Here is a 22,206-nt window from a genome sequence, read left to right as displayed (position 1 = left end):
TGGAGCTCTCTGTAACAGGGGGGAGCTCAGCCCTCAATCTAAAATTACCCTTGGACATATTACACCCAGAACTAATTGAACTGCTAAGAGCAAGCCTTCCTGTCAACAGAGGACCAAGGCATACACTCCAGAATATCATCATGAACTCGGGATCTATCTGTCTGGCTCCTACGGTTTGCGGATGGGTAATGCACTCGGGGTAAGTGTAGGTTTACAGGTGTGTGCCAGAAGGGTCTGCGGGGAAAGGTGGTCCCCTACACTCACCAGTCACAGAGTAGAGGAGGCCCAAAGCAGGGTCTATTAGACTAATTTAATGGGGTGCTGCACCAGGGCACTCATTAAACCATAACCACTACAAGGCACAGTCACGTTCACTGACGGCTTCGTGTCGCCTACCTGCCTTTAACATCCTAACAACCTTTAACATAATGCTACCACCTCGTTCCTAATTTTTACCCTTTAGACTATAAGATCACTGACTATCTCACTCTGCACTTTGTATAAATGTGCTATGCATGCCAGGGAGTATTATTGCTGTGGAGCTCTGTTATACACTCAGACACATTACTGGGAGTATTATTGCTGTGGAGCTCTGTTATACACTCAGACACATTACTGGGAGTATTATTGTTGTGGAGCTCTGTTATACACATTTAGACACATTACTGGGAGTATTATTGCTGTGGGGCTCTGTTATACACTCACACACATTACTGGGAGTATTATTGCTGTGGGGCTCTGTTATACACTCAGACACATTACTGGGAGTATTATTGCTGTGGGGCTCTGTTATACACTCAGACACATTATTGGGAGTATTATTGCTGTGGAGCTCTGTTATACACTCAGACACATTACTGGGAGTATTATTGCTGTGGAGCTCTGTTATACACTCAGACACATTACTGGGAGTATTATTGCTGTGGAGCTCTGTTATACACTCAGACACATTACTGGGAGTATTATTGCTGCGGAGCTCTGTTATACACTCAGACACATTACTGGGAGTATTATTGCTGCGGAGCTCTGTTATACACTCAGACACATTACTGGGAGTATTATTGCTTTGGGGCTCTGTTATACACTCAGACACATTAATGGGAGTAATATTGCTGTGGGGCTCTGTTATACACTCAGACACATCACTGGGAGTATTATTGCTGTGGAGCTCTGTTATACACTCAGACACATTACTGGGAGTATTATTGCTGTGGAGCCCTGTTATACACTCAGACACATTACTGGGAGTATTATTACTCTGTTATACACTCAGACACATTACTGGGAGTATTATTGCTGTGGAGCTCTGTTATACACTCAGACACATTACTGGGAGTATTATTGCTGTGGAGCTCTGTTATACACTCAGACACATTACTGGGAGTATTATTGCTGTGGAGCTCTGTTATACACTCAGACACACCAACAATATGGAATTCCTAGAAAATAGGGACATAAGGAAAGAAAATAGGGAACTGTGCCTAAAATAGGGACTGTTCCCGATACATAGGGGCACTTGGTAGGTATGGCACACGGCCGTTAATAACTTCTCACATGAGTGAGCCAGAGCAACAATACTGGCAGTCACGTGCTCTCCTCCTGCTTCGCCCCCCTCTCTCTCTCTCTTTCACAGCTTTGTCTCCATAACAACAGTCCTTTTAACACCATCCCCCCCGCCCCTCGCGCCCATTGGCTTCAACGACCTATTGTCTGGGCGCTCCTCGCCTCCTGATTCGCTGCTGAGATTTCTCCGCCCATAACGGCGGCCGAGCCTTCCCATTGGGCGCCCCCATACCCCCTCCACCCCCACAACCCAACGCCCACTCTCGCGACCAGCCTTGGCACACGCCCCCCCTGTTGCTGCCGCATCCCCAATCGTGTAGTCGAATGCCGAGAAGTGAATTGCGTGAGGCTTTGGCCACACCCACGAAGGAGTAGGCGTGGCCTTGTTTGATCGACGTCCTCCGGCGGTTGATTGAGGCTGCCTGTGTGGGTAAAATGGCGGTGGGTCTTATTGAGAGCTGAGCAAATCGAGCAGAAACAGAGCAGGGGGAATGCATGGATACAGGGAATTAAATAATATGTGTGTCTGGACTGGGATATAACATAAACAGGGCGGCTATCAATGTATGGAGCTGGAAATAGGTGTATTTCATGTGATGCTGTGTTTTTATGCCACATTCCCATTCTGTTACATTGTATTTCTATGGGAAAAGTGCTTTATTTTATTATATGTTTATCCTGTTATCCTCTAAAAACAAGGGATGGGTCCTGCAGGGTGCTATTATTATTATTTATTATTATTATTTATTAATATTTTATTTTTTAAATTCCTGTGTATTTACTGAAATCGTTCCTAGTAAAATGAGGGTTAAACGCTCCGCATTAAAGAGCGACACATTTTATACCCCGGCATTCACCGCCCCGCGAGATCATTTTTAAAGACGTGTGAATTCGTAATCGTCCGTAATGCATTTTATGACATTTTTAATCGTGTGTACAGTCAATGGTCCCTCTAAGAACTTTTTTTTGGGGGGGGGAGACGGGTGAGCGGATCGTCGTCGAATACGTTAAAAAAAGGCATTTAGTTTTTTCGCCACATGGCTGAGTGTGGACGAAAAGCAAGATATTTGATACAAAAAGTACTGTGTTCGTTATACATTGTGCTTGTTGGGGGGGGGGGGGGGCGTTCCCCCGCAGAAAAATGCTTAGAGGGAATGCTCTCGCTAGCCAAAACTTGTGTGTTTTCTTAATTTGTTAGCGGTTTTTATTGCAGGATAACATTTCTAAGTTCACGTAATATATCTATTACACGATATTCACAAATGTTCTCAATGTACATTATTTATTTGTTTTTTTTAAGGTAAGGTAAGAAGTCGCCCAATTGAAAATTTTGTGTTGGCATTTCCTGGATGACAGTGACTGCCAATGAAAATGGAAGACATGTCTCTGTCTGGCCTGGATAACAGTAAACTGGAGGTAAGAATGCCTTTGGGGTGGGTAATATCCAGGTTGTTAAGGTTCCCTAAAGTCTGAATTTTCACCCATTATTTCCTATCACAGATTGACAACGATGTAAACATTGTCAATCTGTGACTCAAGCTGAGTTGAAGAATGTTCCATATTTTTTTTTTAACCTCTGTTGTGCCGTTTGGAATTAATTTGTAAAAAATGAGTTTAACGAATAACTCAATGTGTGTTTATTGGGTTAAATTGGGGGAGATGGGACATTTTTCAAAATTTTGTTTATTTTTCATTTTTTTTAGCTGTGGTTTCATTATCCTGGTATTTTTAAAATAGAGAGAAATGTGTCTGCACTTTGTGAAATCAGATTTTTAGTTTCAGAAGATTGACGGAAAGGGAAAAAACAAAAAGTCCCAAAAGCTCGGTTCATTTTCTTACTTAAAACCACTTCACATGGCATTTAATATTTTTCCATACGAGTAAACAGGTAGTCACAGGGTCCCAAATATTACACACTGAAGCAAATTTACTTAGTGAATCCTCATAAAAACTCTTATAGCAGACTGTAGGATGTAGAATATCAATGCTATATACTGCAATGCAGAATATTGTATTTGCAGCTAATCCTCATAGTAATATATGTCCAGGAAAACATAGGGGATCAAACAGTGATGAAGTTCGAACTTTTGACTTACCAGTTACATTGTTTTCTGACACCATTATTACCTTTGTATGGTAGATGCTCAGACTTTGTGTTTAAGAGATCTCACTCTATCATTCGTATTGGCCAACTTTGGATATAAGGATATAGTTTTTGGAGAGGGAATGTTGGTCAATTGCTGATGGATGCATTGACAACCAGATCTCAACATAGTTGAGTAAAATGGGTATGTGCCTAACATTTTAAAGCACTCTGACATGCGTGGTGCTCTGTGCAAGTTAATATTTATTCCTGCCTTTTGAACTACTACTTGTGTTACTCCTAATGAGAAATCTAATTGCCTTTCATATCCCCTGCCTAGGCCATCGCTCATGAAATTTACAATGATCTGCTGGAAGATACGTGTTTGGGCTTGAGCTTTGAGGTCCATCGTGCAGTTAAATGCGGTTATTTTATGCTTGACGAAACCGATTCTGAAAGCATGAAGGATTTTGGTAAGTATCTATCGTAAACAAAGCCAGACGCCAGCAGTAAGGAGTTAGAACGTTAGTAAGTGTTTTTACAAAATAGACTTAGAATGGCGAACACAAAGGAAATATTCTGTCTTTTTGTGACCTATTTAAATTTAATAAAGGGAACCGTCCATCCACAAATTGTGGACAGTATACAAATATATGCCACATTTATATATACATATGTATAATCGATACACTGTGCTGGAGCAAGTATTAAGATTTAAAAGTTTACCTACCTGAAGATCTCATCCTGGAGATTTCTGTACATACATAGTGGCTGATATCTGTGTAGATCCCCCACACAATATGGGATGATACTGGGGATGGGAGCTCTAACCAAAAACATTCAGTATCCCCTTTACTGAGAGTAAAGTCTTGTACATTCAAAACTGGGCACAATTACTGACGGAACTGTGCTAAGGGAGCATTTTGATCATTCTTTGTGTACTGGGTATAAAGTATTTATTTTTAAAGGAACTACTGCCAACTGTAGTGATTATGGTGCCAGGAGTGTCCTAGCGCCGTCCCACTGTAATTTGTGAAATCGATTTTAGAACAGTTTGACGACTTACATGGGTCACACTGGTCTCCCGCAGCTGCATAGCCTGCTGGGGGATTCCTCTTGCAGGAGAATGTAGTTGACTCCACTAACCTAAGCAGGGCCAAACAGGACCACACTCAGTGTTTGAGAGCATCACCTGAGCGCGTTAAAGACATCCAGCTTCTCCTGCAGGAGATGATCGCATATGGTGCAGGCACCTGGTGGACTCAGGTAAGTTGTCAAACTGTTTAAAAATTGTTTGACAAGTTACACTTGGAGGGCTCCATGGTAGTTCTGGCACCATAACTACATCAGGCTGTTTGCATTCATGTTTATATAGAAGAATTATTTATTTTTTTAGATAAAATAAAGGGTGGTTATACATGATTTCATAATCCACATAAGCAACACGACTTAACGTTTCAAGCATTTGTAAATAAGCAGTTTCTCACAAAAACAAGCACCCTAACAGAATACGATGTGTGACATGTCATGATTCCCTTTTATTCCAGAAGTTTGGTCCATAAGGGGTTAAACAGTAAACCTTTTAGTGTTAACCATTATAATGCATCGACCTGAATTTCAGACCTTGTAGAGTTGCCCTAAAGCTGTCCAAGTCCTCTCTAGCTAGCCCTCTACATCTTTGGGTTTAATTTCCATTCTATGAAACTGCAGAGGCACACCCAAATATATCTCTAAATTCAGGTTTTGTGAGCTGAACCCATTATACAGCACTAGAAATTTGTGGAGCTCTATAAATACAGTAATCATAATGTGAGTTGGGATACATTTGAAAATATAATTTATTTTTCTCATTAATGTACATTATACAAAGTTAACCATGCTCTGCTTGCTGGAGTTTACGTTAACCCTTCCATAGGAAATTATATATCTTTTTTTTCCGATTTACGTTTATTATTTCCCAAGTCACAGTTTAGTAGGACCCCACATTGATATATAAGCTCAATCACAGCTAGACCCCACCATAGTGTAACTATATAAGCAACATATGTTGAATTATTTTAGCCCTAAAATGTGCAATTCTGTTTCCCGTTCATTCCAATTCAGCATTTAGTTAATAAACTCTTTTGTGTAAAAAGCATAATTTTCTTTAAGCCCAACATATTGTTTTACTCTTATTGCTTTAAAAAAAAAAAAAAATTCTCTCTTTATGTTTTTATTTTGCTTTGTGTAATCTGCTTGCCATTCTCTCATTTTGTTTGTATGTTCTTCCTGCAGAAATAATTGACCAGCCAGGAGTAGATATTTTTGGCCAGGTTTATAACCAGTGGAAGAGCAAAGAGTGTGTATGTCCTAACTGCAACCGCAGTATTGCAGCCTCTCGCTTTGCCCCCCATCTCGAGAAATGCTTGGGAATGGGCAGAAACAGCAGCCGTATTGCCAATCGAAGGTAAGTGACGGTGACGGGCAGACGGTGAAGGCATGGCAGTAGTCATATCTACATGTTCCCACTTCTGGACCTATTCTTATTCCGCCAAAAACTCTGTGAGGACATGTAAGTGGGAGCTGTCCAGTTTGCTAATATATTGGCAGACTCCTATGCTGATCTCTTTGTAAGCAAGTACAGTTTCTGTTGACATGCTTTGATCTCAGGGTCTTCGGTGTTGTATACCACTTTTTATTTTGAGACCAAAATCATCATGTATTGACCCAACTAGACCACTTGAAGGGAATGTTTGCTTCCATCAGTACATTGCAAACCATACACTAATCAGCCACAACATTTAAGCCACCTGCCTAATATTGTGTAGGTTCCTCTCTTGCTGTCGATACAGCTCTAAACATTTTAACTTTGTACAAAGATTTTCCATAACATCCGTGAGTGTATGGTGTAAAAGAGTTGAATGATACCCCATGATCTTGAAATTCCATAGAGGCTATTACTAAATCTCTGTTAAGATCCTGCTTGGGTTTTGGCCATTTTGGGGAAAATGTGGCTTTTACTTTTTATTACCCTAAAAATACGACTAGTGGGCTAAATCCTCTTATAGTTTGTAGCTGAGCAGTGGACTTTAGACACTGATTATTTTATAGATGTAAAATAAGCTCTTTATGTGCAGCCCAAACAAATCCAGCCACTGTTCTTTTATGTCCAAACGATCCCTAATGTCCACACACTCAGACCTTAGTAGTACATTCCACTTGACACCAATCTTCTTAGAAAAGGTACATTTATTTGCAAAAAATAGAAAACATGGAAATACATGAAAAAAATTGCATAGAACAGTCCTCATGCGCCAGTCCAATATGATATAGTATTTGAAGGTTGATAACAACATGCTCTGTGATCCTAGCCTGTCATAATATGCAGTAAATCCCACTAGGGAAAAAGAATATGTCAAAAGTACAATAGAAGCTAGGTAAAAAGGATAAAAACCAGCACCTGTAAGAAGGGGGAAGAACCACATAGAAATTACCCAAGGAGGGCCCGGAATGTCCGGAACACGTTTCACACCTGGCATGGCGCTTTCTCAACACAACGTTGACGCATATGAGGACTGTTCTAGGCAATTTTATTGCTTGTATTTCCATGTTTTACCTTTTTATTTATTTATTTTTTCAAACAAATGCATCTTTTCTAAAATAACAAATACAACACCACAGTGTAAATAGTGTAGTGACTTAAAGGGACACTATGGTCACCTGAACAACTTTAGCTTAATGAAGCAGTTTTGGTGTATAGAACATGCCTCTGCAGCCTCACTGCTCAATCCTCTGCCATTTAGGAGTTAAATCCCTTTGTTTATGAACCCTAGTCACACCTCCCTGCATGTGACTTGCACAGCCTTCCATAAACACTTCCTGTAAAGAGAGCCCTATTTAGGCTTTCTTTATTGCAAGTTCTGTTTAATTAAGATGTTCTTATCCCCTGCTATGTTAATAGCTTGCTAGACCCTGCAAGAGCCTCCTGTATGTGTAAAGTTCAATTTAGATATTGAGATACAATTATTAAAGGTAAATTACATCTGTTTGAAAGTGAAACCAGTTTTTTTTTCATGCAGGCTCTGTCAATCATAGCCAGGGGAGGTGTGGCTAGGGCTGCATAAACAGAAACAAAGTGATTTAACTCCTAAATGACAGTGAATTGAGCAGTGAAATTGCAGGGGAATGATCTATACACTAAAACTGCTTTATTTAGCTAAAGTAATTTAGGTGACTATAGTGTTCTTTTAAGTATAAAATATACTTATCTCAGAATTTCAAACAAACAGCCTCCCAAGATCGCAACCCAGAAAACGACCTTATTACAATATGTATAGAAAAACGGAAGACATGTGGGATACGGCTGTACAAAATCTAAAACAAGGAACATAAAACAATATATAGTGTAACACAGATTGGATTGTTTACACCTGAACAGGTACTGCACTTGCACCGATGGGATTTGAGGAGCAACGGCAACACCCACGGATCCACCAATGGACATAGGGATTGGCCCTATAAGTAGACTCATAAAGGGGGGTATCAGATTACTTTTGTTATATTTGGTTTTATTGTTGTAATATCACTGCCATTTGGTCCCTGAGGAAGTTCCCCTGTTGGAATGAAACGCGTAGGACCTATATTCCTCAATTTTATATGTAAAACTGATGGTGATTGTTCACCTTTTTATAATAAAGCTGCTGATACATTTTTTTCAACCTACACCTACTAGAGTCTTACTTTACACCTATTCCGTTGGAGTGGAAGTGGGCGATAAGGCCACCCAATAACATCGGGGGAGGCACCCTTGAGCGCATTATACGTCTCAATCTTGTGAGTGTATACAATTGTGGCGCATTATTATCTTCATTTAACTGTGTTACACTATGTATTGTTTTATGTCCCTTGTTTTAGATTTTGTACAGCCGTATCCCACATGTCTTCCGTTTTTCTATTTAACTTTTCTAAAATGATTGGTGTGCAGTGGAATGGACTACTAAGGTCTGAGTGTACGGACATTAGGGATCGTTTGGGGATACGTTTTTCTATTGGAGTTTTACGAAGTCCAGCACCAAGGATGTGTGTCAAATTGTATCCACATGATATGCATCTAAGAACTGGCAAAGACATTCCATGAGATTGTAGCGGCAGCGATTTGCATCGCTTGACTGTTATTTTTATGTCCAAATCTTTCACCAGAATTGCAAGCAGCAACAACATGAACAAGTCCGAGAGTGACCAGGAAGATAACGATGATGTTAATGATAACGATTGGTCTTACGGCTCAGAGAAGAAAGGTTCCTTTAAACCAGCTGCAGGTAAGTATTCTAAAATGTGTTTTAAAAATGAGCTTTGATTATGGTTTTGAATAATTGTCCATAGCTGACACTCTCTCTTTATATTTTTTTCCTCCCATTTTCCTCCCTTTTTTACGGTTTCTTGCTTGTTTATCTTTTGTCCTTTTCTGGGTTTTTTTTTCTTCTATTTTCTTTCACTCTTACGTGCTCTCATGTCCGTTCCCCCGCATGCTTCTATTCTCTGCTTCTTGGATTTGAAATCCCTTTCTCGTCTCTTGTTCTGCATCCTTTTTATTCATCTCATGTATTGTTTACGGACTGTTCCATTACTGTTCTCGTTTCCCACATTGCTTGATCTCTTGCATGCTCTATATTCTACTTTGTCATACTCCTACCCTTTATAGCAAAGAAGAGAAAATCGGAAAAGGTAAGCACTTTATAGATTTGTAAGGAAAGGCTTTTGGCTCTCTGGACCATACCATTAGCAGTTCCTAAACTGTAGGTCCCAAAAATGAGTTGGTCTTTTTCACAGGCTGACACTAGAGAGAAAAACATGTTTCTCACTTCCTCACCTAAGGCAAGTTTCACAAAAAAAACGTCTTGTTGGCAGTCCCACTTTCTCTTACGTTTCTAAACAAGCAAAAAGATCGCTTCCCCTAGACTGAGCCATAAGTTGGCATGATTTTCTACATAACTAACACAAGGCAGAGTCCAGTGTTGTACTACAATCCTTATAATTGTTTGCAGTCATTCTTAATTCACACCATTTTAGTAGGTTTATTTGATCATTTATGGATATTCATATACCACTTTCCCTCCTTTAAGTATTTTGATCCAAGTTTACATGGACTGTATTTTTGTACTAGTCCCTCTTGCGGATATCCCAAGGCAAGTCTTGTATTGAGGCGAATGAAATGTCACTTGTGAATTGTGTGTGAGCTACATTTCAAGTCAATAAGAAGCCATCATCTACTTAATTATCTATGATCATGCTTCTCCATTGCATTCGTTTGTAAAACGATGTGCTTTGGATTCTGGGAACAGTAGAACAAAGAGTACATTGCGTTCTAGTGTCTCTTTCTTTCATTTAGATGAGCCAAAATGGTGGTGTAATAGTGCTTTGGGTCTTTTCAAAAATCACTCCTCTTAGCACTGAAACAATGTGTCTTATTTACACATTTATTGTAGTTTAAAGACCCATTACTGGGAGTATTATTGCTGTGGAGCTCTGTTATACACTCAGACACGTTACTGGGAGTATTATTGCTGTGGAGCTCTGTTATACTCTCAGACACATTACTGGGAGTATTATTGCTGTGGGGCTTTGTTATACACTCAGACACATTACTGGAGTATTATTGCTGTGGAGCTCTGTTATACTCTCAGACACATTACTGGGAGTATTATTGCTGTGGAGCTCTGTTATACTCTCAGACACATTACTGGGAGTATTATTGCTGTGGAGCTCTGTTATACACTCAGACACGTTACTGGGAGTATTATTGCTGTGGAGCTCTGTTATACACTCAGACACATTACTGGGAGTATTATTGCTGTGGAGCTCTGTTATACACTCAGACACATTACTGGGAGTATTATTGCTGTGGGGCTTTGTTATACACTCAGACACATTACTGGAGTATTATTGCTGTGGGGCTTTGTTATACACTCAGACACATTACTGGAGTATTATTGCTGTGGAGCTCTGTTATACACTCAGACACATTACTGGGAGTATTATTGCTGTGGAGCTCTGTTATACTCTCAGACACATTACTGGGAGTATTATTGCTGTGGAGCTCTGTTATACACTCAGACACACCAACAATATGGAGCTCCTAGAAAAGAGGGACATTAAAATAGAAAAGAGGGATAGAGGGGTTTGGATCCACAATAGGGACTGTCCCTCCTAAATAGGGACACTTGGAAGGTATGATTTTGGCACTTTACATGTCTGGATATCCCTACTAAATACTCCTGCATCTAATGTTCTAGGTCAGAAGTGCGCAAAAGGATTCCCCATGATGCTTTTTTTTGGCATCCCTATTCTAGGTATATCCAGCCCAATATATTTGATTTTTAGGATTTAAAATTTCAAGTCATGTGCTGCTAGCCAGGCCTTAAAATTTCCATGGTGTTGTGGATCCAAATTGTGATCTTTGTTATATTCAGAGGAAGCCCAAATTGTTGTTACAAGTGCACTTGGAGAAGCTAGAATTAGACACCAGACAGTTGTTGGTATTCAAAATAAGCCCCTGACGTTTTATTCATCAGCTGGGTTTTATACATTAAAAAGTAAGTGCTTACGTGCAAATACTCTTAGAACAAAAATAGCAAGGGAATACAGATAAGACATAGGGATGAGCGCCATGTACACATAACAAATAAGTTTCAAGGTAAGAGAGAACAAAAAGATTAGAGTAGAGAGGTGGGGGATCTCTGCTCCCGGAACTTAGACATATATGGTCTTAAGTGTTGTTTAAGCATCAAGCATTTCCTAATTCCAAGTTAGCCAATTTTAATATATGATATCATTATATGACACCTATAAGCTTGAGCCTTGGAATCAAGATAAATTCTATCACAATGGCATACTTCATCTCCAGAAGGATATTGATAATTTAGAGAGAGAGTTCAGAGAAGGTCTACTAAACTGGTTCATGGATTGCAGGATAAACTTACCAGGAAAGGTCAAAGGATCTTAACATGTATAGCTTGGAGGAAAGACGAGACGGGGGGATATGATAGAAACTTTTAAATACATAAAGGGAATCATCACCGTAAAGGAGGAGACCATATTTAAAAGAAGAACTACCACAACCATCAAAAGGGAGGGTTGTGCGTCTTATGGAGCGAATGTGAAGGTTTACTTACCTGTCTTGTAGCGTGGGCCGGCTTAACAGCGCGCACCGCGGTACAGGAACTTCAATTTCAGGTTCCGGTTTCCGGCGGGACTGAAAGGAAGTGCGCACACTGAGTGCGCACTTCCTTTCAGTCCCGCCGGAAACCAGAACCTGAAATTGAAGTTCCTGTACCGCGGTGCGCGCTGTTAAGCCGGCCCATGCTACAAGACACGTAAGTAATTATGAGACGGGGGGGGGGGGGGGAGGGGAGAAGACTATGGGAGGGGCGGGGGGAGAAGAGTGTGGGAGGGGCGGGGGGAGAAGACTGTGGGAGGGGCGGGGGGAGAAGACTGTGGGAGAAGACTATGGGACAGGGGAGAAAAAAAAATATTCTGAACAAACTGTCCCATAGTAAGAAACACTATGGGAAGGAAAATTTGTTCAGAATATTTTTTTTCTGGGTTTCTTCCTCTAAAAACTAAATGCGTCTCATGGTGTGGTGCGTCTTATGGAGCGAAAAATACGGTAGTCTTAAATTAGAGGGGCAAAGGTTTAAAAATAATATCAGGAAGTATTACTTTACTGAGAGGGTAGTGGATGCATGGAATAGCCTTCCAGCTGAAGTGGTAGAGGTTAACACAGTGAAGGAGTTTAAGCATGCGTGGGATAGGCATAAGGCTATCCTAACTATAAGATAAGGCCAGGGACTAATGAAAGTATTTAGAAAATTGGGCACACTGGATGGGCCGAATGGTTCTTATCTGCCGTCACATTCTATGTTTCTATACTTATTTTGAGCAACATTTTTCCAATATATTTGATTTATTCACATTGTGCACTGCAAAACATCACTTGTTCCCTTGAAGCTGCAAGGTGATCAGATTCACAGCAAGGTTTACTTGCTAAATTCTCAAGGTTAGCATCAAGCTTACCATAACCGAGGTACTAATAGCAGCTGTATTAGTTTTCCTGGGCTTCAGATGCTCGCATCTATTGAAATTCTGAAATCGGGGTGGGGAGTGGGATTTGTATTTTTTGTATGACATTTAATTATGTGTCCTTTTAAACTTCTATTTCAGAACCCAAATTCTCCACGAAGGTCAAAGTCCTTAAAACACAAAAATGGTGAGTGGTGTTTTCAAGTTAAAAGATTGGAAACAATTATCTCCTCTTATTTAGTGTTCTTTGTTTTACTTGGCTTTTTCTCCTCAATAAAATATTTCTTCTAAGGAGACTTTTTTGCAGTTAATTTACACAAGGATTTAATTTTTCTTTTTTTATTCTGCTTCGTGACAAAAGTTTATTATGTCGCCTTTTTTTGTTGTTGTTTTGTTTCTATTTTACTTGCCCCATTAACATCTATTAAAGCAGTTATTGTGTTTGAGGTTGGCAATAGAGGTTCGTTAAAACACACTTGTCTCTGCTGGATGTCAAGAGAAGATTTAGCTTCCACGGGGGTTTCTGTTATACTTCGCATATAGATGGGGAATGGGACCAAGACAATTCATGGTTGCTGGGGCTCCTGTCTAATCCCTGGGACCCTTGGCATGTATTTCATGTCACCCTATGGTTAATTCTGCTCAATGGATGTCTGGGTGATTGGCAGCTCATTTGATGCCATGGAAGCTCTACATCATCTTCTCATGATTCATTCAGCATATGTGCACATTACTTTTACATGACATGCCAAGCTCTGCAAATGCCTTGTTTTGTTTTTCATAATACCTGAATTATTATCGCTTCCAAATGGACTGTTTAAATACCTGGCCAAATTTGCCTGGTTGGGGGATGTCACCCTGCAACCTTCAAATGATTTTGCACAGCCTCCCAAAAAATTATTATTCATCAACATCACAGAGGGATAAGGCAGTTGCTGACCAGTTTTTGCAGCTCTTCAATCATGACTGGCGGTTCTAAGTCTTTCGTGCTTCTAAGGTTGTTAAAATGCGTGTGCCATTAAGTTGGACAAAAGTAAAATCAATTAATTGCCTGTCAATTTTGATTAAATCAAAGCACCTCTAGTTACCTTTCATAGGGTTTTCTCCCAAGCTAATGATTCTAAATGGAACTGTTTTCTCTCCCCTAGGAGATCTCTCTACCAATTCAGACCCATCAAAGGTAAGGGGCTCTGTGCTTTTTCCATATTCGATTTCCCTTCTGGTATTGCAAAGCTTGACTGCTTAATTAATACTGTTAATATGAGGGAAAGACGATTAATATGCTCATAACAGAAGTGTTATACATTAAAATAATTTAAGGAAACCTCATTCGGAATAACCGAGGATTGCAGCAAGGGTTGGGCCCAGATATCAGCTGTAAATATATACATTTACGTTCATTATAATTCATGGAGATTGTCTGCAATTGGCCTAGTACCGAAGTCCTTTTAATGAATGCAACGTTATGCTTGAGAGTCACTTACTTGAATTGTTGAGAATTTTACATTTAAAGCATTAATAGCAGAACTGGAAAAATTGCTACTCTGGCCTTAAATTTGAAATGTATTTTGAATTTGCAACGGTTCTCTTCTTTAGTGAAAAGTAAAATACAGATTAATGAAGAGCGCACACACAAAAATGCAGTCGTAAATTTTACAAGCACCGCCGCTGCGAAATGTTTCTGGTTTGTCCCAAATCATCTACCCCACCTCCCTTTTTATTTTTATTTTTTTTGTGAAAAGTAAAGCTGGTCTCAATAATTATATTAATTTTAACAGAAATCACGGTGCACATTAAAATCTGGGACAGAATTGATATTGGCAAATTTGAGATCAGGCGAATTGAACTGAGAGGGACTAATGAGGAGGAGACTGACCTGACCCTCAAATTGCCGAGGAATAACTTCAGACACTGTTTCAGGCCATCGTGTCATAGCTGGACCTACTGGGGATCACATTTAACTATGAATGCTTCTTAACTTGTACGGCTGTGTGGAAGCCTTTGGCAGACAGTTTTATACTTTCATCTGATCTAGCGTAGTTACATAAAGGAAAAGTTATTCACTAAAGTGTGGATTGTCAGGATTTCTTGGGGAAGTTCCACTTTTAGACTAGCACAGACGCCCAGCAAAGATCGCTGGCGTGGAAAATGTCTCCAATTCGACTGTTGTGGCCTAAAATGTAAAATGTACTTTGATTTTCTGAAAAATCTAACTTATGTAAAACCCTGGGGGAATTTTGTATTGCAACAATGTGTGATAGGACATGTTCCTACATTCACCTTATACCTAGTTTGATCAGGGAGCGGAACATACTGCTGCCAAAACTATTTTTACAGTGTCAGGAGATCAGCAGTGAACAGTAATCTGCAACCAAAGGGAAGTAGCACCCTACCCCAAGGCAAGCAGGGACAAAGGGAACATATTGGTTACAAGCTCCTCTAACAATATTACAATATGAAGTTTATTAAACGGCTATAACTGAGCTGCAGATGCTGGTGGTGTGGCTATAAAATGTAGAAAAATTGTTATTGCAAACATTGGCCTGCACATACGGTAATTAGATCCAGTGTATGTTGTACGGAGACCATACCCTCTTGTTATGTGTAGCAAGAATTCTAGAAGTCTATGCATTATTTAGTACATCTCTGCAGACATCCAGTGCAACCCTGTGCCAGGTGAATGCCTCGTTTTTTTTACTGAAGGGAGAATTGTCAAGAATTTAAGGTGAATTTCAAAGTTAAGACTGCAGTAGTCTGACTTGGAGGATTTTTCCACTTCAGTTATTTTGGCCTCAAAGTGACATTATAGTCACCAAAACAACTTTAGCTTAGTGAAGCAGTTGTGGTGTATAGATCATGCCTGTGAAGTTTCACTGCTCAATTCTCTGCCGTTTAGGAGTTAAATCGTTTTAGTCAATGTAGCCCTTGCCACACCTGCCCTGGCTGTGACTGACACACAGCCTGCATGAAAAGAAAATGGTTTCATTTTCAATCAGATGTAACTTTCTTTAAAAGTTTATTTCCTGCTCTATGAATTGAACTTTAATCAGTCACAGAAGTCTCCTGCAGGGTCTAGCAAGCTACTAACAGAGCAGGAGATGATAAATTCTAAATTAAGCAGAATGTGCAATAAAGGAAGTGTAAACATTACATTACTCTTTACAGGAAGTGTTTAGGAAGGCTTTGTCAGTCACATGCAGGGAGGTGTGCCTAGGGCTGCATAAACAAAGACATTTAACTCCTAAATGGCAGAGGATTGAGCAGTGAGCCTGCATGGGCATGGTCTATACACAAAAACTACATCATTAAGCTAAAGTTGCTTTGGTGACTATAGTTTTCATTTAAATTTGAATTCCAGACAATTCTCACTTTTTACTGTATAACCCTGTGGATACTCTGTGGCATTCTAGTACTCTAGAATTTGGAAACCTTGATTTTATTTATTTATTTCTTCTTCATTTTGCAGTACAATAACATTTCAGGAATTAGTTATGAGAATCTTGGGCCTGAAGAGCTTCATACACTTCTAACTACGGTAAGGGAAGGCCTATATGTATATAGATCTCATGTCAAACCAGTTTAGCAGAGATCTTCAACTACTAAGCAAAATGTGTCCAAAGGTGTTGATAAGAAAAATCTCCTCCTAATCATCAGATAAAGCAGTCATTTTATTACAACAATTTCATAAACATATCAAAACCTAATTAAAATGTGCTCTACACATAAATATGCGCACTTGAACAAGGCATTTAAAATAAAACAATAAGTAGTTTTCAAAACTATTTTACCGAGTCCCTAAACTTCTACCTCTTCTGCAATTTGTGCAGATAAGTTGATCTACCCTACATCAGCACTAACCGCTGCGGGTCCGTGTATAATCTAATGTTTCTCATAGAGAAGTATTGTGGATATTTGTGAGCCCATTTGGATTCACCATTGCGGATATACAGTGCACGTTTAACTATCACCATGATCAGTCAGAGCTTCTCTGTAAGAGGCATTAACCATATTCAGCATCATCATCCTTCGAAAATTGAAGGATCTGAAGGAAAGGAAGCAAGCCGCTCAAGTAGCTATCTGTCTGACAGGTAATCAAGGCTTGTTCTCCGGTAAACATCAGTTACAAACTGTTTGAAAATGTTTTGATACTTCCCCACACCACTCAGTCGGGTATATATCAAACCAATTGAAATAGTCTCAGGGTCTTCTGGTACCATAAGTATTACTGAACATGGTTGTTTATGTTGTATCAACAGTGTCCTGTTAATGGTAGGCAAGATTTTCGGTTTTGGGGGGGGTTGTCTCAATGACACCCATTTAGGACCATCATTTGGTTTACTGTAGAGTGAAATAGTTGATGGAGATAGATACGTGCAGAAAGTCCAGTATAGGGCATGAGTCATGTTATGAAGCCTTCTTTACCTATCACTGCTAAATAGTAACATTTTTTTAATGTGTTTTTATTACTCTATCGATTTATCTAATCTATCTATCCATCCATATTCCTGTGGATTAAGGTATTCCCTGACTCTGACTACTAAAATGAAGAGTTGGCTTATAAGTCTGGCTTCTAAAGACCAGACATATTTTGAGTCTAACTCTTAGGTTTGTGATGAAGTCCATCAAAATGTAAATATATTACATTCCAGCAGAATGTTTTCTTTGTTTTGAGAGATTTGTGTTTGATTAAATTCCCCAACAAGTAGGGCAATGTGTCGGTGTGTTTTTGTCTCTATTTACAACCACTTTTCTATCTCCCCCACCCCTCCCAGCAATGTGGTGTCATATCGGAGCATACCAAGAAGATGTGCACCAGGTAGGTGTTTTTCCGTGTTGCGCATTTCACCTTTTGTATGTGGCGAGCTACTAATCTAGAGCAGCAATGACTTACCATTGATTATGTATGGACTAATGTGTTTTGGGAACCAAAGAAAAGACCAGATAGTTATCTTCTGCAAGTTTTTAGACTACAGGTCCAGGAGACCCTACGTAACCATCTGTAATTTCTTTATAGCCTCCGTGTATTGAATTTGGTCTAGATGGGCAGTAATACAGAAGATACATCTGTTCTTGTTTTACTCTGTTAACTTTTCGCCACCGTTTTGATTGTATTTAACATTTTAGTCATTGTTTTGCAGGTCACTTCGATGTCCCCAGCACACAGATGACCAACGCAGATCGGTCCGAATTTACCTCCTTGGTTCCTCTGCGTGAGTGTTTGTATATAAAAGATGGCAGACAGGATGATCAACCTTGCTCCTTCCGAGATTATATAGAGCTATGTTTCTTCCAATTTGCACCTCTTGGATCCCTTATTATGGGACTTCAGAGGGAAGAAACATTCAGTGGTGCCAACTTGCTGAACCACATCGAATAGGAGTCACCATAATGACAAAATACATCCACTTGGGGGAAAAAAATCAGTTATATTACACACTTTCACAGGTTTTCTACTCGAAAAATAAAATAGATGAGTTTTAGCTGCTCATGTCTTAAAGATGCATCTCCACCAGTCTTGAACCTACAGGTCTATACTGGTCAGAGCATTGTCCTTACACGCCCATTCTAAGGTCTATCCAATGATTCACTGCTGACCTATTCTTCCTTGACAGCTCTCTCCCAGAGGCTGACGGCAGTACTGATAATGATTTTGATGTGGTGGAGGGTCAAACTCTGATGAGCCGATTGCAGTGGGATGGATCCTCTGATATTTCCCCTTCGGACTCTGCGTCCTCCAAAGCCAGTAAGAGACTCCATGGGGCAATTGGTGGGCCATTGTGACCTATTCACCTCTTCAGAGCAATTACTTTAAATCTGCTGTGTAGAAAGATCAGAATGTTTACAACCACAATTCATGTTGCTGCGATGTCTGTTACAATGTTTTAAATTACACTAACACTATTCTCTGCTTTTCTTCCCTCTTAAACTGTCTTCCCATATATTCTTGTTTTTATGTGCTTTTTGTCTGTACCATTCTGCATCTATCAACGTATCTGGGCTTTTTTTTGTTTCCCTTTTTTTTTCTGATTAATGCTACTTACCCTCTGTCAATTCTTTTCTTTTCTCATTTCTGTATTTTTTTTTTTTTTTTATCTCTTCTCTGCCCCATCCCATTTTACCTGCTTTGCATGGACCATGTATTCTCCTTTGACATTTGTCCTGCTGCCTTTCTTTTCTTCCATCCATTATTCCTCCTCCTCTTCTTGTCTTCTCCTTTCTGCGTGTGTACTTTTCCATCAACCTCCCCCCCCTCCCCACCACCACCTCTGCTCTTCCTTGTGCACTCCACCTCCCTTCTCTAGGTACAAATAACTCTGACACAAGGAAGCCCAAGAAGAAGAAACCGAGTCACCTGGCCGTGGCAAGTACGGGAGGCAGCAGCAAAAAGAAAAAGCCTAAACCACCTGCTCCCCTGACCCCTGGGATGTACAGTGAACTCAACTGAAAAGGGCCCAGGGGTATAAAACAACATTTAAAAAATACAGAACTTTCTGCATCCGTCTACAAAACGGACTATTACCTCTCAGTATATTTAACCCTCGGGCAGCAAAGCTGCAAGTGGACTGCCCTCCGTGTGTAATAAAGGACGATCAAAATAATGCACTTTAGGCTATGAGGGTTGTTCTTCTGTTGAAAGTTGAATTCTGGAACCTCGCTATTTCCCAATTTGTTAGACTGTCGCATATTGTGATGTCATTTGTGGCTCTTGGGATCATTTAGCGACCACAGGGGATGTGGGGAAAAAAAAGTTACAATGGCAAAAGTGTCTCTTCGTCAGGGAATCCTCTCCAGTGTTAGGTGGAATTCTGCTGCTGGGTCGCATAGTTGCAATGTATTTTCCTTTCACCTGGGGCCAATCTGTGAATTTTTAGTAGGAACTAAATATGCTTTGATTATGCTATTCTTGTGGCGGGGGACTTGCTGAAACTTTGTTTCTGTCTGGAGCCAGGGAGCAGTGTGGCGCTTCTTCACATGAGTAAAAAGTGTTTGCATGTTTTAAGAAAAAAAAAAAAAAATCACACTAAGTATTTCATCAGAAGAAAATGTAATGAATCATGTTTTCAGTGGGTTAAAGGGTCAATCCCATTGGGACGTAGGCACATGGGCTACCAACCAGGCTATACCTGCTTTGGCCATAGATGAATATTAACAACACAACGGGCAATGTCTTAAGAAGCCATCGTCAGACATTGCAGCTTTAATTAAAGTGCCAATACAGATTAGTTTACTTTACTTTTATTTGTTATGGAAGTATTTTAAAATGCACTTTGAAATTCGGAAAAAGAAAATGCCAGGATTCTTTTCAGATACCTGAGCTTGCCTAGCTCATATGAAAGTTTAAAATATCTCCCTTTAAGTTATAGTGAATCAATATACGCCACACTGTATGCGCATGGAGTAATTGTTGATTCCTGTCTGCTTTTGGTTTTAGTCAGCCTTTCAGACAGTTTCACATTTATTGTAATTGAAAAGGAACGATAAACATTCTGGCTGGTATCATGATCGTCATGGTCGTTCCTTCCCCTTGGGTCTAAAAAATAAAATATTAACCACGGCAGTTTTATTCAAAATCTATTTTCATCCCTTTTAGAGATCTATATCGCTTGGTTAAAGAAAAAGTCCTTTAAGCACTTCCAGGAATTTCTGACATCTCCCAGAATGCTTAAAAAGCAATGGGGAGTCTAGTGTACTTCAAACCTGTCCTCAGGCCCCCTTACCTGCTCAAAATTAAATTACATTCCTTGCTATGCATGAGCTGAGCAATGGGACACCCTGTGTAACGATAGTGACTGCTTCAAATTCTGTGAAGTTTGGTGGGAACTTTAAAGGAAAGGTTTGAAAAATGTACGCCTACCCCATTCTAGCTCAGATCAGTTCACAGAGAATACCGAGAGGCCCAGTATTTGAGATTTACTTGAGTTTCTTTCCTATGCGGGTTGCAATAGAAGCTATAGCTTTTTGCAGGGACAGTGGTTGCTTAAAAGCTTCTTCTGATAGGCTGTGCATTCCTTAGTGTATCAGTCCCATGGTAGAATGGATTGACCTAATGACTGTGATACATTTTATGAACAGTGGGCCCCTTGGAGCAAAGTTAGTTGTTTAATCACACTAGGGTATAAAATGACCTGATTGCTACCTCCATTAAACTCCATCATTAATTATCTTTGCTCTGGTGGGCTGGGCACTGTTGTCTTTTGACAATACTTGTTTTGCAAGTAAATGTACAAATTCTCCTAATCGACTTGTCGGGTATGATGTATAGAAAAATATCCACTCACGGTTTTTTTTTTTTGTGTTTTGTTTTGTTTTTTTCTCAAGCTGTAGTAAAATAGAATGTTTCATATACCTCTGTAATATATATATATATATATATGTGTGTGTGTGTATAATAAAATTGTACGGCATTAATGGGTACTTTGTGTGCTTTTCACTTGTTCTCAGACGGCAGTGATCTACTGTGAGTGCATTTTAGATGCTAAATGAAATGGCATATTGGTAGAGGAAAGGCTCAGTGACTTGAGAAGTTTTGCGATCTGGCTGATTGGAGTTTGACCAAATATTTCAGCTAAGATGATTCATGTTTGTAGACCCTGAACATAAGTCCTACATAGCCAGGAAGTCCCTACTGTAGTCTTAGTGACAGCCACTAGATGCGTTACTAGGCAACAATGTAAACACTGCGTTTTCTCTGAAACGGCAGCGTTTACATTGTTTAGACTGTGGAGGCTACAGACACCATAAGAACAACATTATTAGTGGTTGTGGTGACTAATGTCCCTTTAAGTGCACAAGTAGCTGTAGGAAACTATGGTAACTGTCCACCAGTGATGGATCTGTCGACATTTTTATTTGACTTTATTGACTAGACCAGCATACTAATACTAGCCATTATAGTAGCTAATTAGTTTTACTCTAGACGTGATGTGCAATATTTGTTTTTTCCTAAAAATGCTTTGGGAAGATTGCTATATAACACAGGACCTGCATAGTAATGTACAAGATTATTTTCGAATGTGCGAATTGGGAAGTCGAAGTGAATTAAAATGTTTGGCTGAAATAGCGGAATTTGGCAAATCCTTCAATTCCATTATGTCTGCAGTACTGATATTTTGGCCCAAAATTTGAAATTCACTTTAATATCCCAAGATTACACACTTTAGTAAGAAACCCAGTTAGCGTCTAAAGTAAGTGTGTGTCGCAAAGGAGTGTTTTTTTTTTTTTTTAATCAATCTACCCAAAATGCCAGAGGCGGTTCTGGTGTTTGGGTTTGTTTTGTTCCCTGTGATATCCTATCCCTTTGCCTTTTTTTTTTTTTTTTTTTTTAATTCTTTATTTTTTGCTGTGCATGATATGACAATAGGCTCACTCAGCCATGACAGTAGTAATAATCGTTAACAGGTATACCAAGTCAAGCATGGTCTATGCATAGACGGCACAGTTTTTACATTTTATGGAGAGAAAACACAAACAGTAGGTATAGATATCATGTAACATACGAGCTT

General features: G+C 39.6%; 1 protein-coding gene across 3 annotated transcripts; it reads left to right on the top strand.

Moving 5' to 3' along the window:
- The first annotated feature begins 1,928 nt into the window (after positions 1–1,928).
- On the top strand, positions 1,929–21,118 carry ATXN7L3 (ataxin 7 like 3). 3 transcript variants are annotated; one of them, XM_063459290.1, is made up of 13 exons: positions 1,932–2,004; positions 2,864–2,979; positions 3,987–4,119; positions 5,921–6,092; positions 8,825–8,943; positions 9,327–9,349; positions 12,845–12,890; positions 13,852–13,883; positions 16,170–16,238; positions 17,476–17,519; positions 17,842–17,913; positions 18,316–18,446; positions 19,006–21,118. In XM_063459290.1, the coding sequence occupies exons 2-13, from the start codon at positions 2,929–2,931 to the stop codon at positions 19,146–19,148; spliced, it is 1,035 nt and encodes a 344-aa protein (XP_063315360.1). In that variant the 5' UTR covers positions 1,932–2,004; positions 2,864–2,928; the 3' UTR covers positions 19,149–21,118. The 3 variants fall into 3 exon arrangements, with proteins under 3 accessions (XP_063315361.1, XP_063315360.1, XP_063315359.1); XM_063459289.1 differs by having other exon boundaries at positions 1,935–1,989; XM_063459291.1 differs by lacking the exon at positions 18,316–18,446 and having other exon boundaries at positions 1,929–1,989; positions 19,006–19,098.
- The last annotated feature ends 1,088 nt before the right edge of the window (positions 21,119–22,206 follow it).

This window comes from Pelobates fuscus, chromosome 6 (genome assembly GCF_036172605.1).
Source record: "Pelobates fuscus isolate aPelFus1 chromosome 6, aPelFus1.pri, whole genome shotgun sequence".
Taxonomy (NCBI): Eukaryota; Metazoa; Chordata; class Amphibia; order Anura; family Pelobatidae; genus Pelobates; species Pelobates fuscus.
This window is presented reverse-complemented; position numbering and strand designations above follow the sequence as displayed.

Coding starts and splice junctions, on each gene's coding strand:
- ATXN7L3 (XM_063459290.1), top strand. CDS start 2,929: ATGAAAATGGAAGACATGTCTCTGTCTGGCCTGGATAACAGTAAACTG. Junction 2,980..3,986: donor TGGATAACAGTAAACTGGAG/GTAAGAATGCCT, acceptor TCCCCTGCCTAG/GCCATCGCTCATGAAATTTA. Junction 17,914..18,315: donor TACCTCCTTGGTTCCTCTGC/GTGAGTGTTTGT, acceptor CTTCCTTGACAG/CTCTCTCCCAGAGGCTGACG.